The 18,293-nt window shown below is 38.1% G+C and overlaps 1 protein-coding gene across 5 annotated transcripts in view; it reads right to left on the bottom strand.

Moving 5' to 3' along the window:
• The window catches only part of FSIP1 (fibrous sheath interacting protein 1), an 84,036-nt gene extending 67,001 nt beyond the window's left edge, over positions 1-17,035 (bottom strand). For 4 of the 5 annotated variants that reach the window (XM_054068140.1, XM_054068139.1, XM_054068137.1 and 1 more), the window contains exons 1-7: positions 16,690-17,035; positions 15,515-15,646; positions 14,006-14,183; positions 12,298-12,470; positions 11,557-11,641; positions 6,011-6,111; positions 5,201-5,308 (exon numbers count right to left, since the gene is read on the bottom strand). In XM_054068140.1, coding sequence (XP_053924115.1) covers positions 5,201-5,308; positions 6,011-6,111; positions 11,557-11,641; positions 12,298-12,470; positions 14,006-14,183; positions 15,515-15,646; positions 16,690-16,779 — 867 coding nt within the window. In that variant the 5' untranslated portion in view covers positions 16,780-17,035. The remainder of the gene's footprint in view (positions 1-5,200; positions 5,309-6,010; positions 6,112-11,556; positions 11,642-12,297; positions 12,471-14,005; positions 14,184-15,514; positions 15,647-16,689) is intronic. The other variant, XM_054068141.1, reaches the window with a different exon arrangement.
• Between the last annotated feature and the right edge of the window lie 1,258 nt (positions 17,036-18,293).

Raw genomic sequence — 18,293 nt, 5'->3', positions numbered from 1 at the left:
CCAACCATTGCAGAACGCCACTTGTCACTTGTCACTCTTTAAGTGTGGCCATCCAGTCAATTCCTTACCCATCAACTGTTCCATTCACAAAATCCAAGTCTCTTCAATTTAGAGACAAGAATGTCATGCAGGATAGTGTCGAATAAATAAAGTGGACCATAATACACTACTTTCTATTGTCCTCTGAACGAAGTGGAAGCACTAGACTCCCATGCGGTTCAAAGAAGGAAATATAATCAGCAGCTATGTCTAAAAGGACAACCACTTTCCATTCAATAAGAGAGAAAGTCTGAACACAATCAGGCTTAGAATGAAACTGCAGGACCTGATGCTATGGCAGAAACCAACTGGAGCCAAATCTCAAAACGAGGATATGAGATGTAATGCGACACTTGCAATGTGACACTTGCAATGTATTGCCAAAGAACAAAAGAAGGCATCTGTAGGAAAGCAAAGGAACTGCTTTGAGGGAAGTAGCTGTGGCACTTCTAAAGCCCCAGTATGTCACTACAGAAACACTGGGAGAGACAGAGAGAGTACAATTTTTTCCTGATCACGATTTGTATGTTTTTTTATTCTCTTGATAGCAATAACACCTGACTAATCAATAAGAATACAAGCTCCTAGCAAAGACAGTTGCATATTATAAGTGAGCTTGGCCCACTTAACCCAAACAAATGAACTCATATTCACAAACACATGTTTGTTCTCCACAGCAATCTGGCACTCTTGTCTCACACTCAGGAAAGCAGGTCTGCACAACCACCATTCACTGGGAATTACACAAGCAGATTACATCTCTGTCCTGACCACAAAGAAAATCAGGTAGGACCTTGGAAGGGCAGGACGGATATGTGGGAGAGGACAAGGGAATGTTGCTTCTTTCTTTTCTTTTTTCTAACAGAAGAGGCCAGCACCTTGCCCTAAAACTTCAACATCTGTCTTAAAAGTGATTCATGTCCACCACTCCTTTACAGGTTTCAGATTAGTCCTCTGGCTGTTCAAGCAGTAGCATCCACACGAGACGAGGAAATATCAGCTTCCAATTACAATACCACTGCTATGAGGTCATCCCTGATTCACCCCTAATACCCTAAAACACACTGGTTACAAAAAGGATAACCCAAACACCTGTCATAAATTTCCTCCACACTCTACTAAACAAAAAACATCAACAAAAAAGAAGTAATCCATTTTGTGAAACAAAATCAGTTCTTCTAACACTTTCTCATACAAGTATGATGACATAACCAGTAAGCCTGACCCGGTCATGACCTAACTCCAGAAGAGCCACTCAGAAATATCTCTAGAAGCTCGCCAGCTTAGTGGAAGTATTTGTGCAGGTGAGACAGTGACCATCCTAACATAAGCATGCCATGTGGTACTACACTTGTGCCATGCTAACTACCCCCTAATCAGACACTGAAGAGCACAATGCAAACACACAGAAATAACTCTACAGGAGTCAGTTAAACTGCAACTGGGTCATTAGCTACAGCTCAGCATCTGTATCCCATGCTCTCATACCCTAAGCTCCAAGTATTCAAATCGCTCCAGCAGCTACTTTACTCCAGGGTTAAATGGACTCACACATTCTCTTTTGTAACTTCAAGATGGCTTTGCCTGGATAATAAGCTTCTGTCCTGCCAATGTTTCTTGTCTGTTAACTCAGAACGATACTTTTATAACAGCTTATTACTGCGGAACATCTGAAACAAATTATACCCCTGCAGCTTTGACAATGAGATTAACACCAATATGTACTTCTAAAATATTTTAAATGCTCTTAAAACATCTACTTGCTTTAAAAAACAAGAAGTGCTGTTTGGACATGTAACATATTTAGTAGTATGAGTCAAATGAAGTTATCTAATCCACATTACACTACATAGAGGAATTCACATCACGTAGCCAGCTCTGCCTTGATTGATAAACTCAAAAACGCTACTTTAGTCCATGTGCTTGCACCAGCTTTTTAATAAAAAGTCAGAATGAAGTAGGATGAAAGTGGCCATCAGCTGGACAGTTACCTGGGCCAGCTTCAAGCAGTCTAGATTACTCATTAGCCGGTAATTTCCCTATGATTTTTGTTATAAAGCAGCCACAGGAAATGCCTCACCCATAATATAATTCAAATGTGGGAGAGGAAGAATCCACCTCCAGACTAGACAGGTTTAAGTAACTAACTATTATCCTTTCTTCTATTCTATTTTGGCAGTAGATCTAGGAGCTGTCTCCTTTCAAGAGATATCTACTACAGACTAGACTAATCCACAAATGACCATTCTCATTCTTTTTCATCGTACCAAGACTCACAGTAACACACATCCTGTGTACTGATCTATTCATTATCTGATATAAACAGTAAAATTCCTATAGATCATGCTCACATGATAGTGACATGTGCCAAACACAAAATCTGAATAAAAAGTATACTTTTCCATAGCCTTGATGCTTTGAGAACTGGTGGGGAGGAAAAAAAAAAGGTATAAAGGTATGCATCGCTAGTCAGAATTTGCATTAGCTACCCTGCATTAGCTACCCTGCATAAAAGCCTCTAAATTTTGTGAAGCTTAAAGAAAAACTCAATAACTATGTATGGTTAGAGAAGACTTTTGCAATCAGTAAAATAATTAATTCTGTAAAAAAAAGCCACTATTCTGTAGGTCAGAAAGCTATGATGTTTTCTAGCTGTTTAAAATATCTTCACACCTTTAAATGCTGACATTTATCAGTCAAAGGACCATGTCCTCAAATTGAAATATTTCCTTGACCAGGAAAGAAGACCAGAAGAAATGCTACTGTTAATCAAACACCAACCTTTCCAGCAAGAGGAAAAAAAACCAAACAAACAAAAAACAAACAAACAAACAAAAACACCCCACAAACTTCTCCTTAGGGTTTCTTCCCATTCAAAGGCTGGATAAAGTACCGTTTTGCCACCCTTATATGGGATTATAATGCCAAACCTGTTGCAAGTATATCTAATAGAATACCTTGAATCTTTTCCCAAATGCACAGACAAAAGATCAATTACATAATGATCCAGTGAGTTTTAGCTTTGTTCTGCAATATGCAACAAACTAAAAGAACAGTAAAAAAACTCTCCTAACCAGTAGACCAACATTAGGCTAAAGAGCCTTCCACTGTATTTTTCTAAAGCAAAACCATGTCAACTAGGTCAAACATCTCTGTTCAATATCATTTGCTGATTAATATTTCACACAGACAAGTAAGTCAATCTGCAAGGTCAGTGTTTGTGTCTTAAAAAAATATGTAAAAAGAGGGAGCTAATGTCAGGTCAAGAGGAAGACTGGTGCAATTTTACATAAGTTAAAAGTTTTTTCATCTCATTAACATAAGCACTGAGTGTGGCTGATAGTTTCAAACCTGTGCATACCGATGATCAGCAAAGATTATTTTCTGTCCTCCTACTTTCGTTTAGTAACTGTGAAAGAAGAGTCACTTAAAATACTGCACACTTTTTAGTCATTCAACCCTCAGGTTTTCCTGACAGATGCAGACTCCCTTACTTATAATTTGCCCCTAAAAGCTCTGCAAATGCCAAAACTTAGGGTGTATTTACCAGTTTCCTTACAGAAAGGAGAAAAGTTTCGGACCACCGCTCAAATGAGTTTCAACTTAGAAATCACATTGAAGCTGGGTAATTACAGATTTGTTTAATGTCACAAACTGTAGGTAAGTTAGTTCTGCTTCCACATTCACCAGTTTGGATTCAGATGAAGAAAATCCCAAGCTCATCTCCTTGCCCCATATCCTAAAACAGTAATTTATAAACATGGATTTTAATTACATTTTAGAAAAGAGTAATGAAGAGCAACACCTCTTGGACATACATATAAATTGCATTTGCTTTTGTTTCTTTCTCTCACACCAAAGTTGCTGTTTAACCTACTGAAAAATAATTTACTCCAGATCATTTTTAGCTGTACGGATTAAACAGAAACCAGAACTTGGATATATGTTATTCATTCTACAGAAAGTTCACGTTTCCTCTTAGGAACTATGATTCACTGTACACATACAAACGTGAAAAAGTTCATAACATTCCTGTAGACTTAACATAATGTACATTTTAATGTAAAAGAAATGAGAAAGGTCACCTAATTTTTTTTGCACAAAGCAGGCATTTTCCCAATATTTCTTCTTATTTACTATGATGCCAGTTTCTTGAAGCATTATAACAATTTTACATAGTTTGAGCATACTCATTCTGTGAAAACACATATATTTAGCATGTTTAACGCCATATATAGTTGAAAAGTACTGTTAAGTTCCAGTATGATTCATTTTCCAAATCAAATTTTGTCTTCCCATACTAACACCCTTATGATTACCTCTGTAAAACAACAGAGTCCTTGAGAACTCCTTCACTGTAACTTTCCCCTCAAAGCAGTAAGAAATAAAGGTCACCTCCTAGTTAACTGGGAGATCAAAAGACTCGATGTCTTCGCATCGCTAGGAACCATTTTGTGGCACAGACTCTCCTACAAGTAGTGATTGGTGGGAAAATCAAACACAGTTTTCACTCTGCATGAGGAAAGCTATTTCTATCTACTTCAGTTCTTGCCATCCACCGCAGTATGCAGACTGCACGCCCTTTAATGATATTATGTTAAAGCATAAGTGCCTAACGCTTAAGCAGGCTTTGGCTCCTCTGTATACTTTTAAGACCAAGTGAGTTCGAAGCCACACAAAGACATCACGTTATTTTTCTAAATGGATACATAAGCTTCATCAATGTATATTTCCCCAACTGCTACATTCAGAAGTTCATGTCCTCAAAAACTTCTCGGAGTTTCTTTGAAGCAGTTGCTGGTCCTTCTAACAGAGACCACGGCACTAGTCACTTAGATTGATAGGCGTCAACCTCACCTTTTTACAGAGAAAACAGGTTATCATCTTCTCCCAGTGTGCTTCTGAGGCTCCTTCCATCCGTTTTTAACTTTTCTTTTAAGCTCTGCTGTTTTTCCGAGTCCAAGCATGTCCAAGTGTTAGTAAAATATACAAAGCAGCCAATGAAAATTCATTCTTGGAGACAAAGCCAAACGGATTTGCCCAGCTTTTTTCTCACCTCTCAGTAGGTTTCTTCATGGTAGGACCAAAATCAAATCAATTTTAGATTTACTGTAAAAATAAGCCAAAGACAACAGGACAGTACAAATTAAAGACGCCATACCTCAAGACCTTGCAATTCAATTCCATCCTCTGTATCTTTCAATAGTTCGGTTAGCCTTTGTCTTTCTTCCTCAAGCAGAGCAATCTGGCTTCCCGAATCTTTTGCTAGCTGAATTATTTACAAAAAGAAAAAAAGAAAACCAGAACTCCATTAGTTCAAACAGCACCGAAACAAAATTTTTAAACTCTGAAATTAACGTCCCAATCTTGTTTATTGCCATAATACAAATTATCACTCTGGAAAAAAACATCTCCATAATAAATTGATAATCTCGTAAGAGTCTGACATAGCTGGAGGGGCAGATATTTTTCATTAGATGAACACTCATTATAGCTGCTAGGTCTTCACAGAAAAAAAAAAAAAAAAGCATGAAAATCAAGGCATCTCTGTTCTGACTGAAAGAAGTCTTGTGTAAGTAAGGGTCCCATGCAGGCTATGGATAAATAAAGAACAGGTATGAATATTATTCATGTATAAGAACATCTTCCTTTAACTTAAAGTAAACACATTTAAAGAAAGTCTTAGTAAATACTTGCCTTCAAAACAAGCTGAGTGCAGGTACAAGCAGCACAATTCAATATCCAGTGCTCTTCAGCAAATACACAGAAGCAGTACTATTCCCCATCTAAGCAGAGAACTATCTTATACAATACATGAACAATACTTTTTAACAGCAATATTTTTTCATTTATGGCTAATTAACTTACAATATTCCCAATTAAAAAACCCAACTGTCTCCAGAAGAACTCACATGATATTTTTTATTTAATATTTAACAAAATATTAATGATCTTCTGCTTTAATGCTTACCTCAATATTCCTTTTAATGAAATCCGGATTGTTTCTACTCTTGCTATGCGTTTTTTCTGCTTGATTGAGAAATTCATTTGTTTCTAATTCACTTGGACAATCTGAAGTTTGAAGAAGAAAAGTTGCTAAGTTATAATCATTCCTTTTCTGATTCAAAGAGAACTATAACTACAGCAATCCCCAATTATATCTATAACAAACATGCAAAGTGGATAAACAAAGTTCTTATATATTGTTTTCATTATTTACATAAACTATATTGCTATATTTAAAACACAACTATTGTCAAAAACTAATCTCATTTTTAAGCTTTTATTATATGAAATGATTCAGTGTTGCAAAGGCTAAAATACTTTTGGATTTCTGACCTCAAAAATGTTAAATATGGCCCCTTTAAAAGCCACAACATTCCTTTGATCCCTATCATTGTTTCAGTTTTATCATCAGTACAAAACCAGACAATTTTTTTGAAAACCACAGAACTATTTGGAGACATATCAAGTACATTTTTTTTAAATAAAACAGCTGAAGAACAGACAATATAGTTGGTATTATTATAACACAGCTTATAAAACAAATTTTATTTAAAAATAAAACTCATCATAAAGCTGTCAAGCTATTAAACAGACACATGATATTCTGACATCACCACACATATTTTTTTTCAACAACAGGTTTCTATCTATAATACAAAAATCAGCATATACTGTTTTTCGGAGACTTATCAGTTTTAAAACAGCAGTTCCTTTAGAAACAGCAAATATTTACCACCACAAATCACAAGTCAAAGCAAAAACAACCAACTTCTCAATTTCAACAACTACCTCAAAAGTAAGCATGGTACTTTTTGCTTCTCTGGAAAGTAGATATTTGAAAAAAAAAAGGGTAGGCTATTTGCCTAGATGAAAAAAAACAATTTAACATCTTAGATACTAAAAGATAGGCTATGGAAGCTTACATAGAAGTAACTCTTTCAGAGTGAGTAGATTGAAACTGAATCCCCAAAGATATTAAATAAATTCCATGCATACCTTTGCCCATATTTTCCCCAGATCATGTAAATAATGTGCAACAGTCTTACCAATGAGACTTACTCTCAAATTGCAATTAAATCTTAAAGGACTGAGATAGTTGGATCTGACCAAGAACTCTATCACAGTTCAAATGCATAACTGTTCTCTGAAAACATCCTAAACTACCTTTAACATTACCAGGTAACATCTTGGATCTATCAACTGGATCACATGAGAATTTACCAATCAATATAAACATGATAAGTTGTATCATGAAATGAGTAAAAAACATCAACAAAACATGCAACATATATGAAACATTACTTTTAAGTTACATGTTAACTGTAGAATAAGCATTTTTGCGATGGAGCTATCACACGGAACATCTCAGAACATTCAAGCGGAGAAGGGACAGACATAGATCACTGAGACGAAGAGTTCAGTGAAGATTGCCATGGCTAAGTGAAAGAGAGACTGAAGCTCAACAAATTTTGCTGACAAGTTTTGGCAGATCTGGCACAAATTTCAAAGCGTTGGTACAAACCTTGATGAGACTGCTAAAGCAATATTATAAAACTAATTCATACGTTCTTCTTCACAAGTTGAGCTCCTCTTGTTCAGGGCTGACCTTTGTGACAATTGTTACATAGAAATCCAAAAGCAACCAAAACAATAACATCTTAGCTATTCAGAAACCATATCAAAAGCCTCCAGCAGAAATAGTAAAAGCCACTTAAGCAATTTATTGCTTAGAAGTTGTAAGTGATCTCTACTTCATGCATTCCCAACCTAGTAGAATGTAGAATATCTGAAAACAGTGAAAGCAACAGCAACTCCCAGCCATGCCTGTGCTGGGCGTTGTGGAAGTCATTGCTGTCTTGAATACCGGTAATGAAACCTGTTATTACTATTCAAGGAGACTCCAGCACAACCCAGAAATTGTGAAGGTGGAAACTGAGGGCCAACCTTCATTTTAAGGATGTAGTGAAGACATATGTTAGGAAGACAGAGAAATCAAAAGCACGGCACTGCTCCAATCATTGTGAAGAAACATTTAATAACGTAAAGTTAAGGTCACATACTGGTGGACTAAGACAAGTGATGAAGTTCAGATTTAAAAAATAAACATTTCCCATTCTAAAAAATGCATAGATTCCACTAATATCAGTGGTTCGACCAAGAGGAACACCCATTTATTATGTCCTTGTCGTCTTAGCCGGTGATCAGGAAGAGAAGTCCCCTCTGTTTACATAGAATGGTAGATGACAGAGAATTAAACAATTGCAGCTGATAGCAATGGCAGCTGAAGCCATTTTTCTTATGTCACAACACATGTGAAAAATTACTCAACCACACAAATTTAAATTTCAAATAGGGAAAGAACAGAGGCACAAAAGCACAATTCTTTCCATTTTGAAGTGCTGGACACACTAAACTTCTACCAGGATTTGAAACCCCTATACAGCACACATAAACAAGTGATGTCTAATCAGTACAGATGTTTGATTTTTGCCATAAAGTACTTAACCCATAAAAGCAATGCAGCCTTTACAATAATTAGCATAACAAAATATAAAATGAGTTGTCTGAAGATTTAGGTTTGTCACAATATACATGCAATTTCTCTTGAAAACAAAAAAAAAAAATTAGAGAAAAGTTGTATATAGCACCAGACTTAATTTTACATGGTTTCTTAAATATAAATTAATAAAAATTACAGGATCTAGGTAATTTACAGGATCTAGGTAATTACAGGATCAGGATCTAGGCTTTGCTTGCCTACATTTTTTTTTTACTATATCCTGACATCTACTGGACGGTTTTTAAATATCACTTGAATCAAATTCTGTTCTTCACTTAATAATCCAAACTTTAACATAGAAACAAAAGCCAGCTACCTTGTAATAACAAGTTTTGTTGAAGTGTTTAAATCACATATTTCTACCACTATTATACATATACTTCCAACATTCAAGCTGAGATTTTTGCTCTGCAATAACCATTCAGACTTCAAATCCTTGTTCTCTCCTCAATAAGAAGGAAGACAGGATGCACCACAATTCTATTGCCTTTCAACCAAGAAATCCTTTCAACCAAGGTGTACAGATGAAGCAGAGGATTCAAAATGTGCATATGATTGACACATCTTTGAGAACTCTAGTCCCAAGACAGAGTATTCAAACAAGTTTTTTAAAACACAATATTGAGCGGTTTAGATAAGGTACATTCTTGACATACTCAGTCTGGTTTTGTTCACCCTGCCCCTCACAATAAAGACACTGTGAGCACAATACCTGTGGTTTGTTTCAGTGTCTCCCCCTGTAAAAAGACATTGTAAAATACCCAATATTTTCTTTTTTCAGATCCCTGCGAGCAGGCACATCCTCTGTGCATTCTTGAAGAAAACTACCAATACTTCAGAACATGCTTCAAGTGGTTGCTTTGGAACATCAACAGAATTGTATTCTCCTGACTCAGCAGAGAAAACATTTCTAAAGAGTTTTTAACATTTCCTTTCCTATTCTATCTATAGCTTTACATTATTAGTATTCACTGTAATTTGATCAGAGTATTTTTTGTTATATATCGTATTCCACATTTCTCTATATCATTAACTATTTGTTTATCTTTCCTGTTAGAGAACCCAGTCCTTCCTTAGTCATTTGTCTATTCTTAACACAGCTATAGAATTCAGTGTTTTAAATGCTACTTAAGATGGATATTATTTTTAGTTAAAAAATAAACCCAAACATTTATTCTTATTAGTTTGTTCGTGTTCACTTTGAATATTTTTGTCACATCATGATGAAATCCACGTATTATCTGATCAGACTTGCTGACCTTTCCTTCCTGATAATAATCAATCACGTCTTTAATATAGTTTCACTTTTTCAAACTGCCATCTATCCTAGATTTTCTTCTCTAGAACTCTTAGGAAAAAAGTTTATTAAAAAACTAAGTTCACATTTTATATTTACATGTTTTCATTAGAATCACATCCTATATTACTTGATGATCCCTTTTACTCAAGTTCTCTATCACGTTCAGAATCTTAAATTCTTTTAGAAGTCAATTAAATGTAACTTAGTCACTAACAAATTTAATGTAAATGACTCCTACCCCTTGTCGGACCATGTTCCAAGACCTAGGCTGTGCATACATCTTCCTGTATTGTTTTCCAACACATACCTCAGTAGTTAGTGTCATAAGGTGGCCCCATTCATTTAGTTCTCGTGTTAACGTTTCCTAAAAAGGCTCAGTATTTCCCTCCTTCTGGATTTGCCGTATTATTAGACACTTACCATACTACTGACATCACTTCCTTCTCACTCTCTCCCAATCCCACATGAAAATTTTCTCCAAGATACAGGTGTGACAAGGCCCATACCCTTACAGCTTCTAAGAAAAAATTTTAGGCCTAATATTTTTTAGCTGCCTGTCTTTCCTATAACAAGTACTCCGACTGGCAAACTCTCTTACTGAGATCACCAATACCACACATCAGTAACTTCAGCATTTTGTTGGTTTACCAAAGGAATTTTCAATTTCTTATTGCTCAGATGTTCCAAAATGGTAAAGACGTCCATATTTTTCAGCAGGTTTCCACTCTTCATTTGCCCTATACCTGCTATCATCACTTTATCAGTCATACATCCTTTCTGAAATCAGAGAAAGGATGTTTGCGATCAACTTATTTGCCTTATTTATCCTGGATTTTTATCCTTCTAGAGTAGCCAGCTCTTGGAAAAAATGCAGTTTCTAAAACAAATTTAATGTTAAGGTACAATTTCTACATTTGCGGTAGTCATAGACTTGTTTGGGTTGGAAGGCACTTTAAAGATCATCCACTTCTAACTCCCCTGCCATGGGCAGGGACACCTCCCACTAGACCAGGCTGCCCAAGGCCCCACCCAGCCTGGCCTTGAATGCTTCCAAGGAGAGGGCTTCCACAACCTCCCTGGGCAACTTGTGCCAGTGCCTCATCACCCTCATGGTGAAGAATTTCTTCATAATGAGGAGTCTAAGTTTCCCCCTCTCCAATTTAAAGCCATTACCCCTCATCCTATCACTTCATGCCTTTGTAAAGATTCCCTCCCCAGCTTTCTTGTCGGCCCCCTTCAGGTACTGGAAGGTCACTCTAAGGTCTCCTCAGAGCCATCTCTCCTCCAGGTTGAACAACACCAACTCTCTCAGCCTGTTCTCGTATGGGAGGTGCTCCAGCCCTCTGATCCTCTTTGTAGCCCTCCTCTGGACCCATTCCAACAGCTCCATATCCGTCTTATGTTGAGGACTCCAGAACTGGACACAGTTCTCCAGGTGGGGTCTCACAAGAGTGAAGTAGAGGGACAGAATCTTCTCCCTCGACCTGCTGGCCACAATTCTTTTTATGCAGCCCTTGATGTACTTTTGCACGCAAATATTTTTATTTTAAAGTCTCAGAAGCTTTATTTTTATAGTATCCAACAAAAATAGTAATATCAAGCAAAATACAGGATAATGACATCAGAGTATTTACATATTTTTCTTACTTACCAGTTGTATCCTGCCCTGATGAAATCAAAGCTAAAAAGAGTTTCGTGTTTTCTACCTCCTCATGGCTGCCAGTTGTACCAATTGACTATTCAAAAGAAAGAAAGCATAAATAGACAGAGACATTCATCTATTTACTTCCAAATAAATACTTTAAAGCAAAACATTCTGTAATGTATATATGATCCTCAATCCAAATCCACTGAAATTATGAGATGCACTCAAACCGACTGCAATCATGTTTTTAGCAACTGACATTTGTAGTCATGTACATTATACAATACTTAACCTCAGAGGAAATACTAAATCTCATATTCCAAGGCTTAAAGGCACATTTAACTGCCAGAGACCAGGATAGGAATAATGTAAAGGAATTTTTGCTGTAGCATTCTCATATCTTCTTCAGGGGTGATGTCCTATTTCTTCAATAACAGCCAGTACTGAAATAGATGGACCTAAGAATGGTCACACTAGGGCAGAATAAATGCTTTTAGGTCTGAGTTCACAGACTTCACCTCTTGTCATGCCTTATCATACCTTCAAGTAGTGAGATCAAGCATAAGACCTACCCAACACATATTAACACATATTAAAACCTATTCAAACGTTACTTTTTAAGATCAGTTTCTTCATTATCAGCCAACCGTGAGTTATTTAATAAAAAAAACATATCTGTGAAACATGATAATTCTGTAACAGTACTGTCAGGTATACTATATACAAAATAAGCAGTATACTTCTAACCTGAAGTTCCTCACAGATCTTTGCCCTCATTTCTTTGCCTTGTTTTTTAACTGCTCTCTCCTTAAATTGTTTTTTTGCCAGTATTGTGTCAAGTTTATGCATTTTCTTTAGAGCTGCTTGAATCTGAGGATCCACATCTGTTTCTTCAGAATCTGCCAAGTTGGAAGAGTTTGCTATAGAACAGATTTTAAGTCAATGTTACTTGGAGGATTTCAACCTAAAAAAACTAAAAAGTAGTGCAAGTAATTTGATAACAACCATAGACAAAAGTACAATTATTCTCAAGCATATATATATCATGTTCATTTCTAAATCTGTTTGTAGTAGGTCAAAATATAAAAGTCTTTGTAATAGAATGCTGAATCAAAACCACAGCTTTAGCAGTTGAATACGGGGGAGGAAGAGCCCCTCATTTGGGGCAAGTGAGTAGAATACATGTTGAAATGGTCTTCATTAAAATGAATAATTCTGGAGTTACAAGAGACTCTGTAATATCTCTACTTTTAAACATTATAGAATTTTCAGTCTTGACTTATATCTCAGCCAAACCAGACTCTGATGCTTGTTCTAGAAAAAGAGATGAGTGATATAACAACAGGAGAGCTACAAAAATCTAACCAAGCTCCAGGGAAGCCCCAAGGACAAAAGATTTAAAAAGAGCACTTATTTCAATTGGCTTGAACATAGCAGAGAGATTTCAACTTAATACTACTGAGAGAAGCTTTGAAGTTCAGTTCTATCTAATTTCTGTTCTAAAGAAATTACTATGTTAGATGAGCAGCACTGCTGCACTGAATAGCATCACCACTGGATGCTGCCTTCTTAGATTGATTGAATCTATGTAAAACTCAAATACTACCATATCATTAAAGAAATACCCTTTAATAAAGTAATTTTTAAATAAAGAATTCACCCAATAACTCTTGCATATCACAATGCATATACATTTTCAGTTTGTAATATTTCTTTATAGCTATAGAATATACACAGGACTAGTGTTAAACACAGGAGCGGGAATGAAGAGATTTCTTTTAACCCCAGTTTAGTCATCAAATTTTATCTAAACTTCAAGAAGGCATCCAAACTTTCTGCTTCACATATTTGCCTTTGCTTCTCCACATTTAAATAGTCAGAAGCTCTAGACTTGTTACCATTTATAGAATGTCAAAACAATGCCATCTAAAACACTTCCATAATTGCTTTCATTAAAATGAGATATTGCATATTTATTTTTAAACTGTGGTATTAGCATTAGCATTGTCCATCTGTGAAATACTGTAATTTGCAACCATAATTTCTAATTTTTTTGGACCGGTGGACCATTATTAGGATATAAAATTTCTAGCAAATTACCACAATTTCTTTGATAGAAACACCTTATTGAAAACACTTTCTAACGTGGCTCCATGGAACACATACAGCTGGTTTCTACTGATCTTCAGACCCTCACCTGCAGGTCACAGCTTAGATGCCACAAGACATATGGTGTAATGGTAACAGCAGTGATAACACATTTCCTTCAAAGATGGATTCAAAACTTGATGAGAAGTGAAGGTATGAGTTTTGACTCCTCCTTCTCTTCTAAAATTTTACTTATTTGCATCCTCTTCTCGCCACCAACAGTGTTTTACCGAGACTATACAAAAATGATATTTGGTCTAGCCATACCAGAAGAAAGCTTTAGTCATTCTTGAATCTGACAGCTTACTGGGATTCAGTACACACTTCTGAATAAAAGATGCCGTACTTGCCACTGAAGTTTGCTGATTGGCTCTTACTTCCTTGACACTAGATTCCCCTCTGTCATCACCTTTATTTTCTTCTGGATAGCAGTCTTCTAGACTGTCTCTTTGACGACTACCAGCCAAACCGACAGGTGTATCAACCTATAAAATGCAAAGTAATTACTACAGTAAAAATATAATTCTTTGAGGGGAAGAAAATATAATCAAAATAATCACACGCTATGATAAAGGCTAACAACGTTCTACACAAGACTGACAAGTACTTCTTAAATAAACAATCAATCTTTGTATCTGATATACACCAACGATAAAGATATCACACCAACGAGTTTTTCCTCAGGCTCATCATTCCACAGACTGACAGATTTGGGACTGCTAGACTACAAAATCAGTCTGAAGATTTTGTGCCGTTTATGCTGCAGCAGAGGGTTCAAAGAACCAGTTAAGAGCCTGTGTGTACAACAGCCTGATCCTTTTTCTGACACTGTGGGTGCTCTGCATCAGGCAGCATCCCAGTCTCTTGCTCACACTATAGAGTTTTTTATAGCCTCTGAAGGGCTGAAAAGTTTATCCTTAACTCGCCATCCTCAAGAGACTGCAATTTTCATGCAACAGCCTATAACGTTCAGGTCAGAACTTGGATTCAGAGTTATCTGATGTAACCTTAATACCTGACTGTGAACCTATCAAAAGATTTTAATACTTCTGTGAAGAATCTAGGTATGATCCCATTATACAGGTGAACAGAGGTACAATGCAATTAGCCTACTTTTAAGTCAATCAATCTAAATCCCTAATTCCCAAGTCCCAGTTCCTACATCCTAACAACCCTATCACATATCCCCTTCCAAAATTAAGTTAAACCCCAATATAATTTTTTCTCACAGGATGGATGAATCCCTTCCAACAGATGTTGTGGAATTCCTGGAGCTGACACGTACTACGAAAAGTTTTTAAAACTTGATTCAAAAAAAACATGAGAGCCTTGTTGTCAAAAATTCAACTTATGAGGATTGCTTAAATGTTTTATTTTAATAAACAAAATCAGTTTAAAATCATAAATGGGATGGAAGTGAAATTATACGCGTACTGGGTCATGTGCCAACAGCCTATATCTACACATTACTGACAGAATTTCCAATGTTTTTACTTAAAATAGAATTTATTTAATAATCTGATTAAAGATAAAGAGGAAAGCAACCAAGTTTTCCAGGTTGCAGACCTGAATAGCCCTTTTTGTGGCAAACATAACAGTAACACAGATTCAGAAAAATTAAATTAAACATCATTCCATGCATGCATAATGAACTACTCTTATTAATGAACCTTCACATAATGCCTTGGCACATCTGCAACGCCCAGAACTCTATGTGAAGTGGAAAAAAAAAAAAGCAGAACCTTTTTTTTTTTGGCCTTCTTCTAAGAAAAATTAGGCATAGAGTTTCTAACCTGCTGAAGGAGAAAAGAATTACCTTTGGCAAACACAGTTCTGGTGTTAAGAACTCCATAGATGTACTTAAAGATCTACAATTACGATAAGCTCTTAAGCTAGATGCAGGCCTTGTAATTTTATCGAAGCTCCTTCTTCTAATATCCATTATGGCCTAAATTTAAAAAAAAAAAAAAAAAAAAAGTGACTTTCCAAACCATCAGTTTATTAATAAAGCAACACAAGCCTAGTAATATTTCAGATGCAGATTAAATGAGCTTCAAATCCTTTCTAGCAATTCAGTGTTGCGAGGTCTTTCCAGTATAGACCAGCTTTCCACTCATGTACACATCTTTTAATATACGTACAAATACATATTTATTTCATCAAGGCAACCAAAGTATTCAAATGGGCTTCCTGTCAAAGAAACTTCAGATTGCCTAAATGTCAAAAGTAATCACGTAACAAAGGAAATGTCATGGGTCTTTTTTGCCCATTTAAAAAAAAAAAAAAAAACAAAAATCACAAAGCTAACATCAACAAAAGAATGAGGGTATTTTATAAGCATCTTGAACATATCAAATAAAGCAGTCAAAAGGATTTTATATTTAGCAGCTCCAAACATGGGGAGTTCCCAAATCCAAACAATCAGTCTCAATTCTATTTTGAGTTTAAACAACAGAAATGCATAGTTCTCTGCAAAAAGTCTGTATGAATCCACAGGAATTAGAAACCCGAGTCTGTCATACGCACTGGTAACTCTCAGAAGGGCCAAGTGAATACAACTTTTTATTTCAGTACAAGAAACATGACAAATTGAGCCACGCATATGGGTCTGTGACACTACGGCACAGCACAGAGACGCAGGCAGGGTGAAAAAAGAGTAGTTTCTATTCATTCATTCCCTTCAATGCATGAATCATAGAATCATAGAATGGTTTGGGTTGGAAGGGACCTTAAAGCCCATCCAGTTCCAACCCCCTGCCATGGGCAGGGACACCTCCCACTAGATCAGGCTGTTCAAAGCCTCATCCCACCTGGTCTTGAACACCTCCAGGGATGGGGCAGCCACAGCTTCCCTGGGTAACCTGTGCCAGTGCCTCACCATGCTCATCAGGAAGAATTTTTTCCTAATGTCTAATCTAAGTCTTCCCCCTTCCAATTTAAATCCATTGCCCCCCATCCTATCAGCACATGCCCGTGTAAGAAGCCCCTCACCAGCTTTCTCGATGGCTCCTTCAGGCACTGAACCTCGGCCCTCCCTGCCCAGGGACACCCGCCTGGGGGCTGGCCAAGAGCTTCTTCCATTTTCCAGAATCAAGTGGAAAAACCAAGTGCCAAAGACGCAAAGCAACACAAAGGAAGAAGCCAAGAGCTGAGACCCAAAGGATTCGGGAGCAAAATCCCAAACGCGTGAACAAACAAACAAAAAATAATCTCACAGGAGATGTTCCAATGGGTGAATGGACAGGGAGAGAGAGAAGGAAGGGGGGAGAGAAGGAAGGAGGGAGGGAAGGAAGGAGGGAAAGAATGAGGGAGAGAAGGAGGGAAAGAAGGAGGGAAAGAAGGAGGGAGAGAAGGAGGGAGAGAAGGAGGGAGAGAAGGAAAGAGGGAGGGAGTGGAGGAAGGAAGGGGGATTAGGAGGGAGAGGAGGAGGGAGGGGGAGAGAGAGAGAAAGGAGAGAGAAAGGGATGGAGAGAGAGAGAAAGGGACAGAGAGCAGGAGGGATGGAGAGGAGGGATGGAGCCTCTCCGCGGAGGCGGGGGCGGCGCGGCCGCTGTTTCCTTGGCGACCGACGCGGTCCCCGCGCGGTACCTGCGGGCTCCGCCTTCAGCGGCGGCGGCGCTTTCGCCGGGGCGGGGGGAAGTTGTTCTTAGCCAGTGATAGGGCTGCCAATGGAATCGAGCTCCCACCCGGCCACAGCGTCCGAACGGGCGGATAACCCCACTGAAGCCTGATGGCTCCGTCCTGGTCGATAGAAACGCTGCACGGAGAGCGTCCTTCTCCCTCACCCCCTCTCCCTCCCCCCCCCCCCCCCCCCCCCGCAGAGAGATGGGCTGTGCCGGGGCGGGGCTGCCGTATGCCCGGGTGTCCCTGCCCCTGTCCCTCTGTTCCTGTCCGTGTGTGTCCGTGTGTCCCTGCGTCGTTGCCCCTGTCCGTGTGTCCCTGCCCGTCTGTCCTTGTCCATGTGTCCGTGTGTCCCTGCCCGTCTGTCCGTGTCCGTGTGTCCCTGTCCATCTGTCCGTGTGTCCCTGCCCGTCTGTCCGTGTGTCCGTGTGTCCCTGTCCATCTGTCCATGTCCGTCTTTCCGTGTCCGTGTGTCCGTGCCCCCTTGCCCCCCTGCCCGTGCTGTGTCCCGGCAGGTCCCAGGTTCCCACAGCCGCGGAGGGCAGCGGCGGCTTCGGTGACTCCGGGGCGCCCTTTAAAGTCAGCGTTGAAACCCGTTACCGGCGTGTTGTAAACGAGCGCCGCAGCCGTTTTCGTGGCAATGCAATTCTCGTAGCTATTGCCTTTCCCACTTCATTGAAAGAACAATTTTTGAAGTGTTTGAGCCAATAGAAAAAAAGTTATTGTGTGGAGCCTTTGCTGTTTCATTCGGCACTCGTTTGTCTTTTCTCCTGCGTAAATTGTCGTGTTTACTTGTGAACAAGGATAATCGAATTACTCCTAAATAAATTAGTGAAAACTTAAAGCTAATACCGAGGTCACAATTTTTTATCTGAATGTTCTTGTGAATAACTAATTTTAATTAATAAGGGGAGTGTAACTACCATCTGAATCCCATCCCTTTTCTACATTCAGATACGATCTGAGGATTAACT

This window comes from Cuculus canorus, chromosome 5 (genome assembly GCF_017976375.1).
Source record: "Cuculus canorus isolate bCucCan1 chromosome 5, bCucCan1.pri, whole genome shotgun sequence".
Lineage (NCBI taxonomy): Eukaryota > Metazoa > Chordata > Aves > Cuculiformes > Cuculidae > Cuculus > Cuculus canorus.
This window is presented reverse-complemented; position numbering and strand designations above follow the sequence as displayed.